At 43.9% G+C, this 17,869-nt stretch overlaps 2 protein-coding genes across 7 annotated transcripts in view; both read left to right on the top strand.

Annotated features, from left to right (window-relative positions):
- Window positions 1–683: 683 nt before the first annotated feature.
- Window positions 684–8,027, top strand: CDK2AP2 (cyclin dependent kinase 2 associated protein 2). Of its 3 annotated transcripts, none has more exons than XM_061609730.1 (4): window positions 684–1,351; window positions 5,942–6,042; window positions 6,130–6,262; window positions 7,398–8,027. In XM_061609730.1, the coding sequence occupies exons 1-4, from the start codon at window positions 1,252–1,254 to the stop codon at window positions 7,463–7,465; spliced, it is 402 nt and encodes a 133-aa protein (XP_061465714.1). In that variant the 5' UTR covers window positions 684–1,251; the 3' UTR covers window positions 7,466–8,027. The 3 variants fall into 3 exon arrangements, with proteins under 3 accessions (XP_061465714.1, XP_061465717.1, XP_061465715.1); XM_061609733.1 differs by having other exon boundaries at window positions 687–887; XM_061609731.1 differs by having other exon boundaries at window positions 1,256–1,347.
- A 2,856-nt stretch (window positions 8,028–10,883) lies between these two features.
- PITPNM1 (phosphatidylinositol transfer protein membrane associated 1) overlaps window positions 10,884–17,869 on the top strand; it is a 38,726-nt gene continuing 31,740 nt past the window's right edge. The window contains exon 1 of one of the 4 annotated variants that reach the window (XM_061609728.1): window positions 10,884–11,813. Coding sequence is in view for 2 of the 4 variants with exons in the window: in XM_061609726.1 (XP_061465710.1) it covers window positions 13,230–13,292 (63 nt within the window). In the remaining 2 variants the exon portion in view is untranslated. Of the gene's footprint in view, window positions 11,814–12,551; window positions 12,687–13,143; window positions 13,293–13,779; window positions 13,824–17,869 lie in introns of those variants that run through there. The other 3 variants (XM_061609729.1, XM_061609726.1, XM_061609727.1) reach the window with 3 other exon arrangements.

Below are 17,869 nucleotides of genomic sequence, written 5' to 3'. Positions count from 1 at the left end.
ACAACAAACTTGTTGGCTAGTGCTCAGCAACGTGGTTTATGATGTTACTATTGCAAGGCAAGATCTTGCTTTATGCTGAAAACATGGAGGTTGGGGGAGTAGAGCCAGCAGATACCTGACAGCTGAGCCAGTTGACATGATCCTCATGACCTGAGGCTGAGGGCATTCCCGCACTATGTATTACTGAAAGCAAATAGACATTCCTATAGCAAAAAGCAGATTCCCAGAGAGCAACTTCTACAGCACTCCCCCCAAAGGTGCACCCTTAGGTCCAGCTAGCTCTAGCTATTAACTTTCATCTCTCTTTTTCCATCAAGCACCCCCCACAATGGGTAACCAACGTGTATAAAACACTGTTAACTATAACTATCCTTTAGGGATTTATCGGAAGCGAGCTGTCTCTATGGCAGCCCCTCTGAAATGCCCAGCCTTTGCTGTATGGAAAGCACCAAATGTGATGAACCTCAAAGGACAATAATTCCGGCAGGCTTTCCTCAATTCTTGATGTTTTTAAAGCGTGCTACTGTGCTTTTGCCTTTCTGGTTATTTTTTTGTCTTTAAATTTAACTGAATTATCCTCGCTCCGCCCCGCTTCGGGTATTGGGTGAGAATGAGGAAGCAAGCAAAGACGGTGGTGTTTTCACTCTCTGCTTAAATGCCACATAGGGCTAGCAACACGGGAATTGGGAGAAAAGGGTCTTCTACTAGGCCAGAGTCGGGCCCTCTCGTCGCTATGGAGACAGACGAGAAGGGTGTTATGCTACGCAGTGAGGTCACAGGGGGAGGGAGTGGGACACGTAGGCGCGGGACGAGGGCGTCATCGGCAGCGGCCGCTCACGGGCTCTGCTTCTAAGCGCGAGAAGAAGAGGAGTGGAAGCGAGTAAGAGGTGCGCGTGCTCGCTCTGACAGGGTTAGTCCCCCGGAATACTGGGCGCGACGAGAATAGAAAGGCACGCTCCGGGGCTTCAGCAGAGAGGCGCGCGCGCGCCTGCTCGGGCGCGAGGAAGTGTCCCCACTTTGCCGGGGACTAAGCCGGGGCAGGCAGGAGACGAGAGGAAGGGGGAGAGAGACGCAGCCAATTGGGAGGTGGGACCGAGGAGGCCTCCCACCAATCGGGTAAGGCAGAGAAGAGAACCCTGCCAGCCAGGGGAGTGCTGGGGAGGCCTCCCCGCCAATCCGAGGAGCGAAAGCCAAAGCCGGAGCAGCGCGCCAATCGCGGGCCAGCCAGCACCAGAGAGCGCGGAGTCGGGGATGTCCTACAAGCCCATCGCGCCTGCCCCCACCAGCTCCGGAGCCGCCGGCACCAGCAGCAGTAGCAGCGCCAGCCCCGCCCCCGGAGCCCCGCCGGTTGGTAAGAGCCTCTGTCGGCCCGCCTGTCTTTCCCCCCCGTCCCCAGGCTTCCCCTCGGCTGGGCAGAGCCGGTGCGAAGGCGAGAAGACAGGCGCGGTGGAGTCGTCTGGGCCGTGGCCGTCCCTTCAGAGTCGCCTCCCCCACCCCACTTTTCTCTTTTCCTGGAATGGTTTTTTCCTAGCTCTCTTTACAGCTGCTTGACAATACAGGAGCTCACAGGATGCAGTTTTTCTCATCTCGAAAGGAGAGACGAGAGGACATGATCAAGATGCATATACATTGAAATATATATATATATATATATATATATAAGAGAGATTCAAACTAACACATATAGGACAAATGTGGGTTTCCCGTTATTGTGTTTCTTTTATGTTGGAAAGCAGCAGGTGTTTGGGGAGCTGCTAGGAAAAATTAAAGTAGAATTCTTAGGACAGCCGTGCGAGGTGGAAAGGCAAGTGAATTTACAGCCTGCGTATTTACCCAGAAGTAAGCTCCACTGTGTTCAGTGTTGTTGCAGCTTAATTATCAAATGAATCGAATTGGATGCGAAAGTAGTGGAAGAATAAAGAATAGCGATGGGGCAGGTTACTCTGTCTTTGTGTAACTTCTGTTTCCTTCTTGGGTGATTTTTACCAAAACCTGAGGTCCACCAACCAGAGCCAGGTGCAAGCATCCCTTTAGAATTAGGAACAGGATGTTTCAGAGAATATGGTCAGATCAGGAATTTGTTTTTAGTAGCAGAACTGAGCTTGCAGTCCTGTTGCACAAAAATTTGCTCCTGGTTTTCCTTGCCCCCCCTTCTTAACCTCAACAGTGTAATTCAGAAGACAAAAAAAGAATCTTTTTCTTGTTACTGTTAAACAATTGGGAATAATAAGCCTTGCTGATCTACTGCAAACCAGATCTACCCGTAGATCCAGATCTACCTTCTGCTGATCCTGCCTTATAGCATAGGTGGCAATGAACAGGTGCTACCAGGAAAAAAATGGATTTGAACAGTAATTCCACATACCTGAAAGTCTTCGGACTTATATTCTATGCATTAGTTTTTTGCATCAGTGTCTGATTTGAAAAATACTGGCTGGGCTTTTTCAAGGTCTGCCTGATGTATTTGGTAATGGGAAGGATTTTTCCCCGGGTACATTTTAACCCTGTTCATTTATGTATCTTGGCTTGCTTCCAGGAGACTTCTGGAGTGACTTGCTATGCCAGCATCTTGCTCTAGCATGCCTTCCCTCTTTTTGGCACGCTTCACTTTGAATTCTGTAGGTTAGCAACTAGGGTTGGGGTGTGTGAGATTCCCGTTTGGCAGATGCCTGGAATCTGATTCTCTTGGCATTTTGAATGCATAGCAACATAAAACACACACCCCCAATCTACAAAAGTACCGGTAGTACACATGTGGCTGCTTCTCTGGTTGCTTGAAACCTTGAGAGGGGTAAGAATGGCAGACACTCATTCTTGGTGTGAAGCAATTGCCTACACATCATTCAAGAGTTGATAGAGTACCACCTTTATTACCTGTTTAAAGACAAGAGATTATATTATTTGTGCAAAAGCTTTGGAAGACTACTGTGAAGGAGCACTTAGCACAGTTCTACAGGAAGCATCCTCAGTGTTGTGTGTGGTTTTGTTTGCTTTGCTTGTGATAGCTGTAAGTACATGTGTTGTACAAGCGAACACACACAATTAAACGGAGCAGAAAATGTAGGCTGGGCTTTCCAGTAACAAATATGGTTAACTAATAAACTCTGTAATGGCCAAATCACTGATTCAGTGAAGTAATCCTCTTAATAAAGTGGCTGCTGTTCTCTTTCTGGAACTCTCAAAGTAATTGACTTGCTTTCACTCTTCTTTCTGCCACAAATTAACTCCAGATGCTTTGCAAACTACATACATTGCTGGCACAACAACTCCCATTCTGCTTGTAAAGAATCTTAAAGAAACTTTCTCAGTTTAGGTCACAGTGTTTGCAAGCTTTCCATTTTTAGAAACTCAGTCTGAGTTTTAATAGCTTCAGTGATTCTTAACCTGATTTAGCATGTCCACATGATTTTATGCTGTATCATTTATTTATTTATTTATTAACAGTATTTATAGGCTGCTTTATAATAGAAGATTAAGGGTGGCTTACAACGTGAAATGTCCAAATGATGGATTGCTGCTATAGGCTGATGCTCGCATGGACAGGATAAGAAATGCAAAATGAAGGTGACAGGAAAGAATGATGGTCAGGTTCAGATCAGTGGAGGACAGCGACAGGTTCTTACTAGCTTGTGGAGTTGCTACTTTTTTTACCCCCTCCTTCCCTCCCTCCCAAAGAAGAACTGTTGTCTTTATACGTTGGGCTGCAGGAAGCTAAGGCAAACCCACAAGCTTCTGTGGTCAAGACTGAAAAAGTCTGGGGGAAGTGGTGTGTGTTCGTGTGAGGAGTACATTTTAATTGTTCATTCTGCTCTCTGTCTTTAAAAACTCTTGTTGACATTCTCAAGGGAAACTAGATAAAGCAAGCTCACATATTGATATATGTAGATTCTAATATACAAAGTGAGAGAGAAGTTGGAGTGCTAAAGATTGAAGTGAAGGGCAGGTTGGAGTGTTAACAAAGGAAACTTAAGTTGTTAAAACACAGATATGCATGAGCAACTGTTACATTTCAATACTGGCAAAAGTGAATAGGAACAAAGTAGAAATTCTTGAACTGCATTCAAATCTAACACCCCAAACACGGTATATGTAGTTTTCTAATACAGTGTGTGTACCAGTGAATTAATTGGCTGGTTTTTTTAAAAAAAAATACTGCCTTGCAATTATTGCTACAAATATAGTATCTTCTCTTTCTTTGGCTGAAGGGTAAGGTAATACGCTGTATTCTGAGGTAGTGGTAAAGTGTTAAAAAACCACCATTACCATATATTTTAGGTAATCGGATATCCCTGTCACGGGCCCATGCTAACTCTTGTTAATGGAAGGACCATAACTTTAAATGGTCTGTCTTCAAGGCTTTGTTAAATCCAAGTGCTTTGAACATTTCTGCAACATCAGTCAAACTATTTAAGTTGGAGCTTGATAAATCTGACATGTACGACTTTTAATAAAGGTTCCTGCTAGGAGGAAGGGCGGGGTATAAATCAAATAATAATAAATAAATAAAATTTGCACTTGTTCTTGAGAGAGTGCTTAGAAATGTTACTCCACATGCAATTAAATATATTTCTGTTGAGTCCCATCTATATCATATCCACAGAAGCCCAACTTACACGATTATTTCCCACCCTCAGTAAAGGGAGAAAGGATTACAATAACGTTTGCTTCCACATAGTGTCTCACACATTAAAAAATGGGGTGGGAGCAGTAGAGAATGCTGCCCCACCACATGAAGAGAATAATTGTGTCCATGTAAGTATGTAAACTAAGCCCTATGCTTAGTTTAAATGTTTTTATCCTCCCTCCCTTGTATGCTCACTGTGTTGAACATAGTTTTGCTCACAGCTCTGAATAGCAGTTGTAATACCAGTGGAGTGAAGAGTTCAAGTTGTTGCTTTTTGCACTTGCTCTACATCTGGAAATAAAATGCATCCAGCAAAAGTTAGAGAAGTGTACATTACATCTCTGCTTTGAACAGGAAAACCGCCCAGCTATGTATCTGTGAGCAGAGTTGGTTCCAATAACAGACAGCTGCTATAGCTAACTACATAATCAAAGCTACCAGTAGCATTCAGCAGATGAGGTGTTGCTTGGTTGTGTACATGAAAACTTGATGTTCTTTCAACTTTGTATGCAATACTAACCAGGCATATTATCTTAATTAAGTTCATGTTATAATGTAAGATTTCCAGTCTGTGAGTCTTAAACCAGTCTTGCAAATAAATCCCCTAAAGTTGCTACCCACATTCTTGTGCATGCTTGTGTGACACAATCATTTGTGACATACGCAGCCTTTCCCAACCTTTGAGTCCCCAGATGTTGCTGGACTACAATTTAAATCATTCCTGACTATTGGCCATGCTGGCTGGGGCTGATGGTAGTTCAACACTGGGGACCCAAAGGTTGGAAAAGGCTAAATATAGTTGTCTGAAGGAGAAGGCATGTATACAACAGTTTTTAACAACTTTATGGGAAGATGGTTGTGAAGTACTTTGTTTCGTCCTGTAGTGGAAGTGGGAGCCCTGCATTTTAATATTGTGACAAGTTTCTAGGACTGGCTAGGAGGCAGTTCCCTTTCCCCTACTGTAGGCTTACAGAACAAGTTGCAACAAAAATAACTCTCTTTTTTTCAGCTGTGCCAACCATATTGCACAAATGTTTAAACAGAATCTAGGGTAGTCATTTGAGGATCAGAAGTGGGAATTGTTTGTTCATGGAGTGTTTGAAAGGCATAAAAGCCTAGCATTAGCTAAAATACCCAATATTTCTTAGTCTGCTTCCCAGCAAGTCCCTCAGATGGCAGTGGCCATGCCCACACTGAAAAGACAGAGAAAGTTATAGTATTACCCCTTACAAGAACTTAATTATTGTTAAGTGTGGTATAGGAGAGAGCCCTAGATGCTATTGGCTAAAATCCCATCTCTTCTCATGTTACTTTCAGCCACGAGTGTCCCATCTCCATCTGGATCTGTCCCTGGAGCTTCTGCCCCCTTCCGACCTCTCTTCAACGATTTTGGGCCCCCATCGATGGGTTACGTGCAGGTGAGTTTCTGTTCTGGGACTGAGGGGGGATCTTGCCGGCTGGTGGGAAGAATGACCTTCACTATTTTTCTGCCTTTGATCTTGCAGGCTATGAAGCCACCAGGTGCCCAAGGCTCCCAGAGCACATACACAGATTTACTTTCCGTCATTGAGGAGATGGGCAAGGAAATCCGACCTACCTATGCAGGCAGCAAGAGTGCTATGGAGCGGCTGAAACGAGGTAGGAAGCTTCTTGAGAGATGAGTGCTTTCTGATCATGGCATGTGGGAACACGTGCGGTAAGCTCTTGAAAGCGTTTGTAAGCCTGGAACTAAATGAATTTATGAAGTCCCAAATGTGACCTGGTCTTCCAAAAGGCTCTAGAAATAACAATTCAAAAATTAAACATGGCACACTTTTTAGGGTGTGTGTAGAATTACTTGTTTGTTAACTTTGTATCCTATATTTTCTCCAAATAGTGCTCAAGGCAGCTGACACCAATAATACAAATACAATAAAACCTAATAAAATCCAATAAAAGAGCAATAAATTAAAAAGACCCATAAAATAGGTAGGCAAAACAACAATAAAAACAGTAAGTTAAAACCAGTTAAAATACATTTACAGATCAGCATATGGGCCAAAGCCCTGTCTAAATAATAAAAAACACCAATGCCTGCTGGCAGAGGTTATTAGTGACTGCCTCTTAGCAATGAATTTCAGACCCTTAGAGCAGCCACCAAAAAGGCCCTCTCTTGATTTCTTAAATGTTGCTTGGTTTTTTTGCTTGGTGATTTTGTTGTTTATAGCGATTGATTTTATAAATGGCTGGTTTAGCAGTGCCATTCAATTAATTCTTCTTATCAATTTCTTTCCACTGAGAAAGGGGTTTCAAGTTCTATCCTTGCCCAGAAGGGAATGGGGGGGGGAAAGTGTCTCCCTAACCCTAAAGCCAGAACTGCCAACATAACTGGCCAACTCTGCCATTTCTAGTGCAGTAGCTGCAATGTATTGGGAACAGGTAGAACCTGCTGGACTAGCATCTCTTTACCCAATTGGTATAACCCTTGCCTGCAGTGAAGTGTTGGCCCACTTCTGCCAGCAGGTTGTCTAGCTGTCCTTTGTGCTTTGTCTGTCTTCCTACTTGCTGCCAGCAGGTAGTTTTCTTTCATTTCTTCATTTATGTGCAAACACTTGCATAAAAGCGTCACCTTCATGGGTTTCACACCTCAGCATGCACATGTGATAGCATACACAAATGCCTGGCATGGGTGAGTGATGCTGAAGGTGTGAATTTTGGCAAGCAAGGAACTGATGATTTGGTACTATATAACTGATTGTTCAGTGTGTCTTAGTCTTGTGCCTTTCCTTCACAGGGATAATTCATGCCCGGGCGCTGGTAAGAGAGTGTCTGGCAGAGACAGAGCGCAATGCCCGTACGTAACAGTCGCTTGCTCCTGGCGCCATTTGTGGAGGACCTGGCATTTTCTGGCCAATCAGCATTGGAATCTGGAGATTTCCCCTGCCCCTTCAAATCTTTCCACCAATCAGTGTCTCAAGTCCTGGAACTGCAATCGCCTTCAAAGACCTTTATACCAATTGACACCTAATAATCTGAAGCTTCTTCTGCTGCATCACAGAACTTCCCACCAATCTGAGAATAGATGCAGAAAAGTTTGCTGCTCACATCTGGTCAACTGATGAGAATAATGGCTGATAGCAAGTCCTATGTCTTTATAAAATGAGAGGGTTTTTTTATAAATAAAAGGAAAGTGTTGGAATTTGGAATATCTATTCTTGGCTGTGGTTTTCTAATTTTTCCCATGTGGTGGTGAAGGAAATAGTCTCTTCCTCACTAAGACATTATTGAGGGCCTGTATTGCAAGATGTGCTTCTGCAGTAAAGCAGCACAAGGCCCTCCCTGCCACTTGTAAAGGAAGCCTCGGCTAGCAGTCACTGAGCCTGTATTGGAAAACTTGTAATAAAATATTTCTACTCCTGTATAACCTGTCTGTGTTGTTATTACTGTGTGGTAAGTTGGTAGTTATTCATGTTAAAAAGCTTAAAATCCCTAATGCTGTTCTGTAAAGAACTAGGTGGGAAGTTATCCCAAATGTTTCCCCCTCAATTTCTGTTGGGTTTTGAGGTTGTCATTGTTAAGTAGTTTGTTCTGCTTGTTACTGCTTTTAGACATGGAAAACCAAGCAAGGTTCTTTTCTGAAATTTTACCAGAGGCCTAGCATATGTGCTTGGCTTGCCTTGGCACTCAGTACCTTCATGGCGGATGAGATGATCTCAAAACCAGAAACTAGCTTTAGTATCTCACTACAAGCTTGTTTTTTTATTCATCTGCCTCTTACTCAGGAATATTATGGGCTACTACTTTATGCCCAATAAAGTTATTATGAGGACAGGGTGTAACTCGGGGTAGATCTAGATGCTAGGAGCACTTTTGCCTCCTAAAGGAAGGGAGTATGGGAGATTTGCTGGGAAGAAGTGGGTGGGAAGAGTGGGATGCTTTACACTTTCCTTCCTATTTGTGATTTCCGTTTTTTATCCTTAGTCAGGTTTTGCCTAGTTGAAGAAAAAGAAGGCCTGGCATGAGGGTTGTATCTGGAAGCAGGAGATACATTAAGTACCCTCCTCCACAAATGGCCTGCCTTTATACTAGTGGTTGAAGGCAAATGTGGTTGGGAAATGTGAGTTTGCTGGTGTACCATGTAGTTTAGCTCTTAAGGCTACTGACTTGATGATTTATTCAGTGTATGCCCAAGATGAGACGAGAATGCCCTTTGTTTCTGAGAAATGCGTGGTCTAGGCCATCTTGGGAAAGGGGTGTGTGCTAAATAATTCCAACCTGTTGGCCTAAAAAATCTCCTTTTATGTTTGTTAGAGACTTCTGGTCACTTGAAAAGTAGAGAATAGGGTTATGTGTCTGGTCCAATAATGCTTCCTCAGTCTTGAAGCTTTTATTAAAACTGAAGAGAAACTTACTTATTAAGAGATTTTTATACAACTTCCCACAACAATCTTGATGTTCTGTAAACAATTTAAAATATAATACATCAACAAACACAATGGAGTAAAAATGTAGCTGAAAACAAGCAGGAATTAAATCAGATATTGGAATGAAGCACTAGCAAAGGTTAAAGGGGTACTGAATTAACTTTTTTCTTTTACAAATGCCTTAAATTTTTAAATTATGAAACCAGTTTGATTGCTGTCCAACCAACCCTAGTTTGGAAGTAAACTTTGTTCAGATCAATAAGGCTTATTGCAGGTAGAAGTTTGCAAGATTGGATCTAAGTGCTCAGCTGTGTAGACTTTTTTGGCTTTTGTATTTAATAAATGGTCTGAACATGCAGCAGTATAAACAATTTCTTAAATGCTACCTTTTGAGACTGTCAGCTTCATAAGAATGTCTCCAATTGTACTTTGTCTAATCACTCCTTGCCTTACATGAAAAGATACATCTTAACAACGGTAGGTGCAACTAAAGTCCTTGATGCTGAAAACATTTTTAGAGAGCCTTTCATGTGCTCAACAGGTCCACAGATTATTTGAAAGGACCATTCTATAAGTATGTGTTCCAGTTGCATTTGGCAACACTTCTACATGGTCTTCAATGACAATAAGACCCTCACAGTATCCTGTCTGCATGTTATGTTACGGTTTATTTCTATGCTGCCTTTTGGCCAAAAAGGCCCTCAAGGTGGCTCACAAAAAATAAACACAAATACAAAATACGCATCAGAAAATAACAATACAGTTCCCCTTTTATACTCTTCATAATGTTAAAGATGCTAGTCCACAGCCTGTGATACATTGAGATTTAAAGTGTGCTTTATGTTTTTACTCTTTTCTTCTTATTTTGGTGTAAGACCTATTGAACTTTGTGAAATTTACTTCTGCCTAAATATGCTGAAGGTCAGGCTGCTTGCGCAAACTGGATCTCTGTTGGATGTGGTACTTCAAGCAAGAATACTCTGGATACAAGAAACCAGAGCCCAAAATGTCAAAACATAAATTCCTTTGGAAATGGCAATGTATTACTGCCATGGGGCTGCAAAATATGCAAAGGATTGGATCTAAATTGAACTTTGACTAGTAATTTAATCATATTTATTCCACAAAAGGGCTTGCTGTTAAATAAGCTGCCTGTTACAAATTTGGAGTACTGTAGTTGAGGGTTTAGATAGAGGGGCATTCAGCAGAGGCTAAAATAAAGTGCTTTTGTTCTCTATTGTCCTCAACAATAGGAAGGTGAATGTGAAGGATATAGCCTTGTTAATAAACAGAACTGCAGAAATGCACTGTGGGGTGAAAATATGGCAATATATGTTGTATGGTGGTCTGTCCCTAGGTAGGTCATAAACACTGGAACTATTATTGGACATGGGCTATACATATACTGCCTGCTGGGTTAATTTTGCTCTATGGAAAGAATATTTCTGTTCTTTATACTTTGGCAATGCTGTAAAACTTGTTTCGCCAATATGCTATGTGGTGTTAAAGTATCTCCCATACACATAAATGCCTCAATAATTATGAGAGGTGCTGCATTTCTAATCAGGAAGGGTGGGTGTGTGGCTTTGCCAGAACAATAAACGGTCATGATGAGCTGCAAGGCAGCGGCTGGCGGTGGGTTTTGACTATCCGAATGTGATGTAACACAAGAGTATTCCCGCGCTGAGTGGTGCTTTAAAAAAAAAGTATTTTAATGTCTATCATTGGCGGACTTGCGTACAAATTTGTTCTCGAGTCTTCTTTGGTCGCGTCACCCCTCAAGAGCTACCCATTCTTTTTCGGTTATTGATGTCACTGGCACCTGACGTCATTGGCGTTTCCCGGGTAATGAACTATGATGTCAGAGAAGGAGGAGGAGCGTGGATAAGAACGCGCGCGCGGAGGCGCTGAGATTTTCCAATCTACGGGCGCAGTTTCTATGGAAATCTAAGGCTGTGCTAAAAAAAGACGGTCTGGCAGGCCTCTCGCTCCCACAGGTCTCGAAACCAAACACGGAGGGAACCCCTGGGGTTCGGCATCCTGCTGCTGGGCGTTCCCCACCCTCGCTCACCAGTTCTACGCTCCTGGCTAGCAGAGTGCAATCATTCACATACATACCGCTTAAGCGTCTCTGCCGTAACACCCCTTCTTCTGCTTTGTGTGCATGTGTATGCATCCCAAGCGCCCTCTCAGGGTCTGGACAGTAAACGTGGTTCTTCCCCCCTCCCGGTCCATTCTACCTTTAAAGATCAGGGAAGATCCCCACGCTTGAGACGACTTCTCTACACGCCGCGAGATCCAGAGCGACCACCAGTCCTCCTCCCCCGTTTCCCTCACCGCCTTGCAGGGAGCCTCCTCGCCTCCCTCCCCTCAGTGTCCCCACCTCTGCACTCCTTCACACAAACCGCGTTTCCTTCCCTTGCCCGATCACCTCCCAGTCACGCTCGCTCTCCTCCGCCCCCCCCCCCCGCGTGCAAGGACGGCGAGACTGCGGCTGAGCGCGCTTTTCTGCGGCGGTGACGCGGAAGACGACGGCCCAGTTCTGTCTGCTTGTCCCCGTCTGGAGGACCCCCCTCCATCTCTCCGTGCCACCACCCAGACCATGATTCCGCCGCAAGAGCCGAGCCCTGGCAGCTCCCTAGCAGCCCAGGGCAGCGAGAAGGCGGGAGCAGGGAAGACTCTGTGAGGCCGGCGGTCCCTGCTCCTTGCCCTCCCTTCCCAGCCGCCCTGATCCTGTCGTGGCATACCTCTGATTACACCACCGGCAGCCCTCCATCGAGCCACAGGTCTGGGTCCCAGAGGGGTTGGGGGATGTATTCATGTGGACGCAGAGCAGTGGGGCTTAGAAAAACAGGAAAGACACGGGCTGCTGCATAGAGGGGGTGGTTAGCAGGAGAGGGGTGTGCATGTCTTAGGATATGCAACGTGGGTGGGGAGTGCAGAATGACAGCGCATGGCAGAGGGGCCGCAGAAGGAGGTGGATGGGATTGGGACACTACAAAGGGGGGTGAGTGGCTTGGTTGCCTCCTGGGCCCCTGAAAGTGAAACTGTGTGGCTCAGCTTGTCCTTCCCCTTCGCCTCTTCCAGAACCCCTCTTGCTTGAGATTCGGATCCTGTGCCTACCACCACGGACCCTTCTCTTTGGGTCTTAAGGGCTCCACTCCACTCTCCCGTGCTACTGTAGGGACAGTAAGAATGCCTGGGAGAATCTCACCAGAGTGAAGGCATGTGGCACTAATGAAGGGCATCAGCCCGATCTCCCTTCAGAGCATGGCTTCTTTGTATCCCTGGTAGTTTATGAGCTTCGGTGAGGCTTGGATTGCATTGGTTCATTTGTTGGAGTTTTTCCTCCTGAAGCCTGGACTAACCTTTACTAGGATGAGTGTGCCTGATGTGCCTCTTGAGTTGCTTTAAGTCAGATTGCTGTCATTTTCCCCCTAGCAGGGCTCCTGTGCCTTTAACGGCTGCACAGGCATAAATGAAATTCAGTAGCTGAAGTTTCCAAAACATGGAGATGTACTGGTAGGGTAAAGTGCACCTGCCAATCTTGTGCTATGATTGCTGAAGGTGTCCTGGGGAGGGGATAGCAACATTTTTTGTCAGGGCAAGTATATTGAAGCCCTGGCTGCTAGGCGGATGTAGTTTCGGTGTTACTTGAGGCAAGTGTATTTGTAGGGTGTAGCTTTGCTTCTCCTTTATAAAAAGTCAAATAGGAATTTGGAGATAGATATACCAAGAAGCAAACAAAAATACATCACTTCCAGAGCTTTGGGCTAAACTGTTGAAGACCTTACCATATAATTGTGGATATATTTACTCAGAAGTGTGTTGCACTGAGTTCAGTGGGGCTTCTTTAATTAGACTATGCAGTTGTGCAGCCCAGTCTCCATGCATGTTTGCTAAGTAAGGCTGCAATCATAACCCCACTTAACTGGACTGGGAGTAAGCCCCATTGAATTCAGCTGGACTTACTTCTGAGCAAATACAATTAGGACTGCACTGTAAGTGTCCATAGAATTAAATCTTAAATGTTTTCCGTCCTGTTTTCTGTATCATCTTGCTACTCCCCATATAATTTCTGACAACTATTTGGCCTGGATGAATGAGCGCATGTTCTCAACAAGTTTGTGCCTCTATGTGTGTGCACTCACACACATTGATAGCTGAGGCTGGGAGAAGGATTGCTAAAGATAACATGATGCATGTTAAAGGCGTTGCTGGCTAAGGGAGTTTGTGCTGGAGACATGGGAATGTTTGGACATGAAGTTAGTGCTACTGGACATGGCTTTATAAGGGAATGAAATTCTGGAATAGGCTTCCTGGTACATTCATGGGAACAAATGTATTCATGTTAAAACATGAATGGGCTTGTGAAGGACATTGTATTCAATCTCTAATCTTGTGACTCAGATATGATCTCCCCCAGCCCCCGCCCTGCAAAAAAAATCTCTTTCTTTCTTTCTCTCTGAAGTCTCACGTTACTACAATTGGATACAAGAATATTGTGTGAAATGAACATTAAGATGTTTCTCCTCTGATGCTTTGGGCGGGGGGTGCTTTCAAGCTCACAATCTTAAATACTGAATTACCAAAGAAGTATGCGCACAAAAGATTATTGGGTAGTGAACGCAGAGGAAGGAACCTGGATAGGATATCACCTCTGCCCATAGTGAGTCGCACAACTGAGCTACCTAAGTGTGTTTTACTAAGCCCATCCTTTTTCCTACAGGCATCTCTGCAGTGGTACATCTTGTTGACCCGCTTACTGCCTGTGTTGCATTATTCTGGATATGATGGTGGGAAATCTCCTATAACACTGTTTTCAGAGGGGACAAAGAGTGCAAGACTTTGTGAGGAGGATTGATGTGGTGTAGTAGTTGGAATATGAGCTGTGACTCCCATCCCTCTTCTTGAAACCTCAACTTTCTATCCATGGGGATAACAACACTAGACTGCTTTGCAGGGCTGTTGTTTAGATTACTAAGAAAAACTATGTTAAGTTCTTTAATGCTTTAAATGTTCTATGTAAATGCTTAAATATTAAGTAAAGCTGACGACTGGGGCCAAGAGGCAGAGCAGGAGGATGTGTGTACAAGGCAGGGGACATATTTATTTCATTATTTATTATTTTATTTATTTATTATTTTATTTATATCCTGCCCTTCCTCCCAGCAGGAGCCCAGGGCGGCAATATATGAGACATATATGAGAATAGCCCACTACTAGGGTTGCAGACTTTTTCCCTCACGGGACTCCTGTTCTTTTAACAGCTTCTTGATAAGCAGTGATTCAGTAGCTTTTCTCATCTCTGTCTGGGCACAGTGGCACTATCTGTTGGAATCTGGTCCCAGTGCAGCTCTCATCCTGGTTGAGAGGAGAGACAAAGAGAAGATGTCTGCTCCCCTCTCGAGAGAAAGAGAACACAGAGAGACGTGGGAAGGAATTGGGATCAAACATCCTGTTGCTTATCAGTCTAGGAGGAAGGGAAGAGACGGCAGGATCAAAGGGATAGGTATAGCCTCAACCAGCAAGAGGTCTAGCTCTCTCTAGCTACCCTTATTAACCCCATGCAGCCTCAACCCACCAAGTTGGAGATGAACCTCATACATTCCAACACCCCTTCTCAACGAGAGCTTGGTTCATTCTACAAGGTGCATCTTGCCTCGTAGTTTCTGGTGTCAGACTTTGCCCAATGGTTTGGTCAAAGCATCAGCTGTCATCTCTTCTGTTGGACAGTAGGTCATCTGTAGAAGTCCTTTCTCCCTTGTGTCCTTTAGGTAGTGGAACTTCACATCAATGTGCTTCATGTGAGAACTTTGCCCTTCTGATTTTGCGAGTCTTATGCAGGCTTGATTGTCCTCACGTATTCTGATAGGCTCTGGTTCAGATATGCCCAAGTCTCCCAGAAGCTTGCGTAGCCACAGCATTTCCTTGCATGCCTCATCAGCTGACATGTATTCAGCCTCAGTAGATGAGTGTGCTACAGTCTCTTGCTTTCGACTTGTCCAGCGGATAAGTGACTGCCCATAGTAGAACAAGTTTCCACTGGTTGACTTACGATCTTTGGTGTCTCCAGCCCAGTCAGCATCAGCATATCCTAGAAGTTTAGGATCTTGAGTAGCTGATAGCTTTAGTTTTAAGTTTGCAGTGCCTTTCAGATATCTTGCCACTCTGTTGACTGCTTCCCAGTCTTTCTTGTTGGGCAAGCTGGTTTTTCTGCAAAGGTATCCCACTGCTACCGCCACATCTGGTCTGGTTTTTGTGCTGATGTACAGGAGTTTCCCTATAGCTTGTCTGTACCTTTTGTTGTCTTCCCAGGGTTGATTGTTCTGGTCTGGTTTCAAGTATCCTACTTACATTGGTGTAGGTGCTGGATGTGCATCCTTCAGTCCTAGACTCTCAAGTAGGTCTTGAATCTTTTGTTTTTGGTTTAGAAGAAAGGATCCATCGTCCTCCCTTTCAATTTGTATTCTAAGGTAGTATGTGATGTCGCCTAGACATTTCACTTCAACTTCCTTGCTTAGATTATTTACTAACTCTTGCTTGTCTTGTGGATTCTCATAAGCCAGTAGTAAATCATCTACATAAATCAAAATATAAGTCCATTTGTTGTTCTTGAATCTGCTATATAGGCATTGGTCTGCTTCGCCTCTTTTATAGCCTTGTTTCAAGAGCATTTGGTTCAGTTTGTCATTCCATGCTCTTGCAGCTTGTTTCAGTCCATAGATGCTCTTTTGCAGTTTGCATACTGGGGTTTCCTTTCCTTGTATTTCAAAACCTGGTGGTTGTTGCATGTACATTTCCTCTTCTACTTCCCCATGCAAGAACGCTGTTTTTATATCCATGTGTTCCACCTGCATTTTCTTGTTAGCAGCAACACTTCGTAGAGTTCTGATTGTTGTATGTTTGACTACAGGAGCAAAGGGTTCATGGTAGTCTTGTCCATACTTTTGAGAGTATCCTTTGGCCACTAGTCTTGCCTTGTATCTCTCAATGTTCCCTTCAGCATCTGGCTTTTTCTTGAATACCCACTTGCAACCTACAGCTTTCCTTCCTTGAGGAAGCTTGGTAAGTGTCCAAGTTTTGTTCTTGTGTAGAGCTTCCAGCTCTTCCTTGGCTGCCTGCCTCCACCTCTCAGCTTCAGCTTTGGGTAAGGCTTCAATATCTTTCCAGGTCTCAGGCTCTGGAAGTTCATCAGCTGTTGCCCGGTAGGACAGTCTCAGTGGAGGTACACCTCTGTTGGTGCAGTTAGAGCGTCTTGGTACAGGACTCTCTGCTGCCCCTTCTGGCTGTGCAGGTTCCCCTTCTTGCTTTAATTCCTCACTGTCCTCCAGTGCTGGCATGTTGCTGTAATCTATAGTGCTGTATGGTATTTCTACTTCATCTTCTTCACTGTTGTGGTCTTGGAATGGTGCCCTTTCTGGTTGGAATGCACCATGACCTTCATCAAAGTAGACAGCTCTTTGGATTTCAATCCTTTCTGTTTTGGGATTTAGGATTCTGTATCCCTTTTGTTTTGAAGAATATCCAATGAAGATTTCTCCCTTTGTAGTTTTGTCCAATTTGGTTCTCTTCTGGTGTGGAATGTGACCATACACTTTCAATCCAAACACCTTTATATGAGCCAAACTGGGTATGCGCCCATACCATAATTTGAATGGAGTCTTGTTGCCATTCACCTTTGTTGGCAAACAATTTTGTAGATAGGTGGCAGTATACACTGCCTCTCCCCAATGCTTCTGTGGGAGATTGGCATCTTCTAGCATGGATCTCACCATCTCAATAAGGGTTCTGAATTTTCTCTCCGAGACTCAGTTCTGTTCTGGGTTGTGGGGTACAGTGGTTTGATGCTCAATCCCATTTTCAAGCAGAAACGGCTGGGTAGCATGTGACATGTACTCTCCCCCATTGTCAGAACGTAGAATCTGTGGTTTTCTCTGAAATTTAGTGGTCACCATTGCCACATATTCTTTGAGTTTCTAAAGTATTTGCCCCTTCTCCTTCAACATATATATCACAGTGAATCTTGAATAATCATCAGTAAAGCTGACAATATATTTGTTTCCACCAGTTGAAGTGATTGGCATTTCAGAAATGTCGCTGTAAATCAACTCTAGGGGGCGCTTAGTCTTCCTTTCACTCTGCTCAGGAAAACTGGGTCGGGTCCCTTTTGCTTTAACACAGCAAGTACATCTCCCTTTTTCTTGGCAGGGTTCAACTTTCATGCCTCTTACTAAATTATTATTTTGAAGGGTATTTATCTTTGCAATGTCTCTATGCCTTAACCTCCGATGCCATAAATGTAAACAAGACTTGTTACAGCATTCTTTCACAACATTAGCTTGTAGACTTTCCTGATCCACTTCATACATGCCCTTTCTTTTGGTAGCTGTGCATAAAATTTCATCATCTCTAGAAATTGTGCAGGAATCTTGTTCAAATAACACAGAGCACCCATTGTTTGTAGCTTCATTAACAGAAATTAAATTGTTTGAGATTCCTCGGGTCCAGAGCGCATTCCTGAGATAAATTTCCTCAGTGCCGCTTGGAGTCTGGCAAAACAGCTTAGCATCTCCCCGCGCCTTTATGGGCAGGACTCTCGAGTCAGCCAATTTAACTGTGCCTTCATATGGGGTTAAATCTTCAAACAAAGTTTTTTCTTTTATTAGATGAGCGCTTGCCCCCGAATCCACATAAAATATATTTTTATTGTAACATTTTTCAGCATGGGTTACTTGAAAGCCCTTTGCACTTTTCTTTTCTGTCCCTTTAAATTCTTTATTTCTTTCAGGCTTCCCTTTCTTGTCACATTGGTCTTTAAGGTGTTTTTCTGAATTGCATA

Source organism: Rhineura floridana, chromosome 2 (genome assembly GCF_030035675.1).
Source record: "Rhineura floridana isolate rRhiFlo1 chromosome 2, rRhiFlo1.hap2, whole genome shotgun sequence".
Lineage (NCBI taxonomy): Eukaryota > Metazoa > Chordata > Lepidosauria > Squamata > Rhineuridae > Rhineura > Rhineura floridana.
This window is presented reverse-complemented; position numbering and strand designations above follow the sequence as displayed.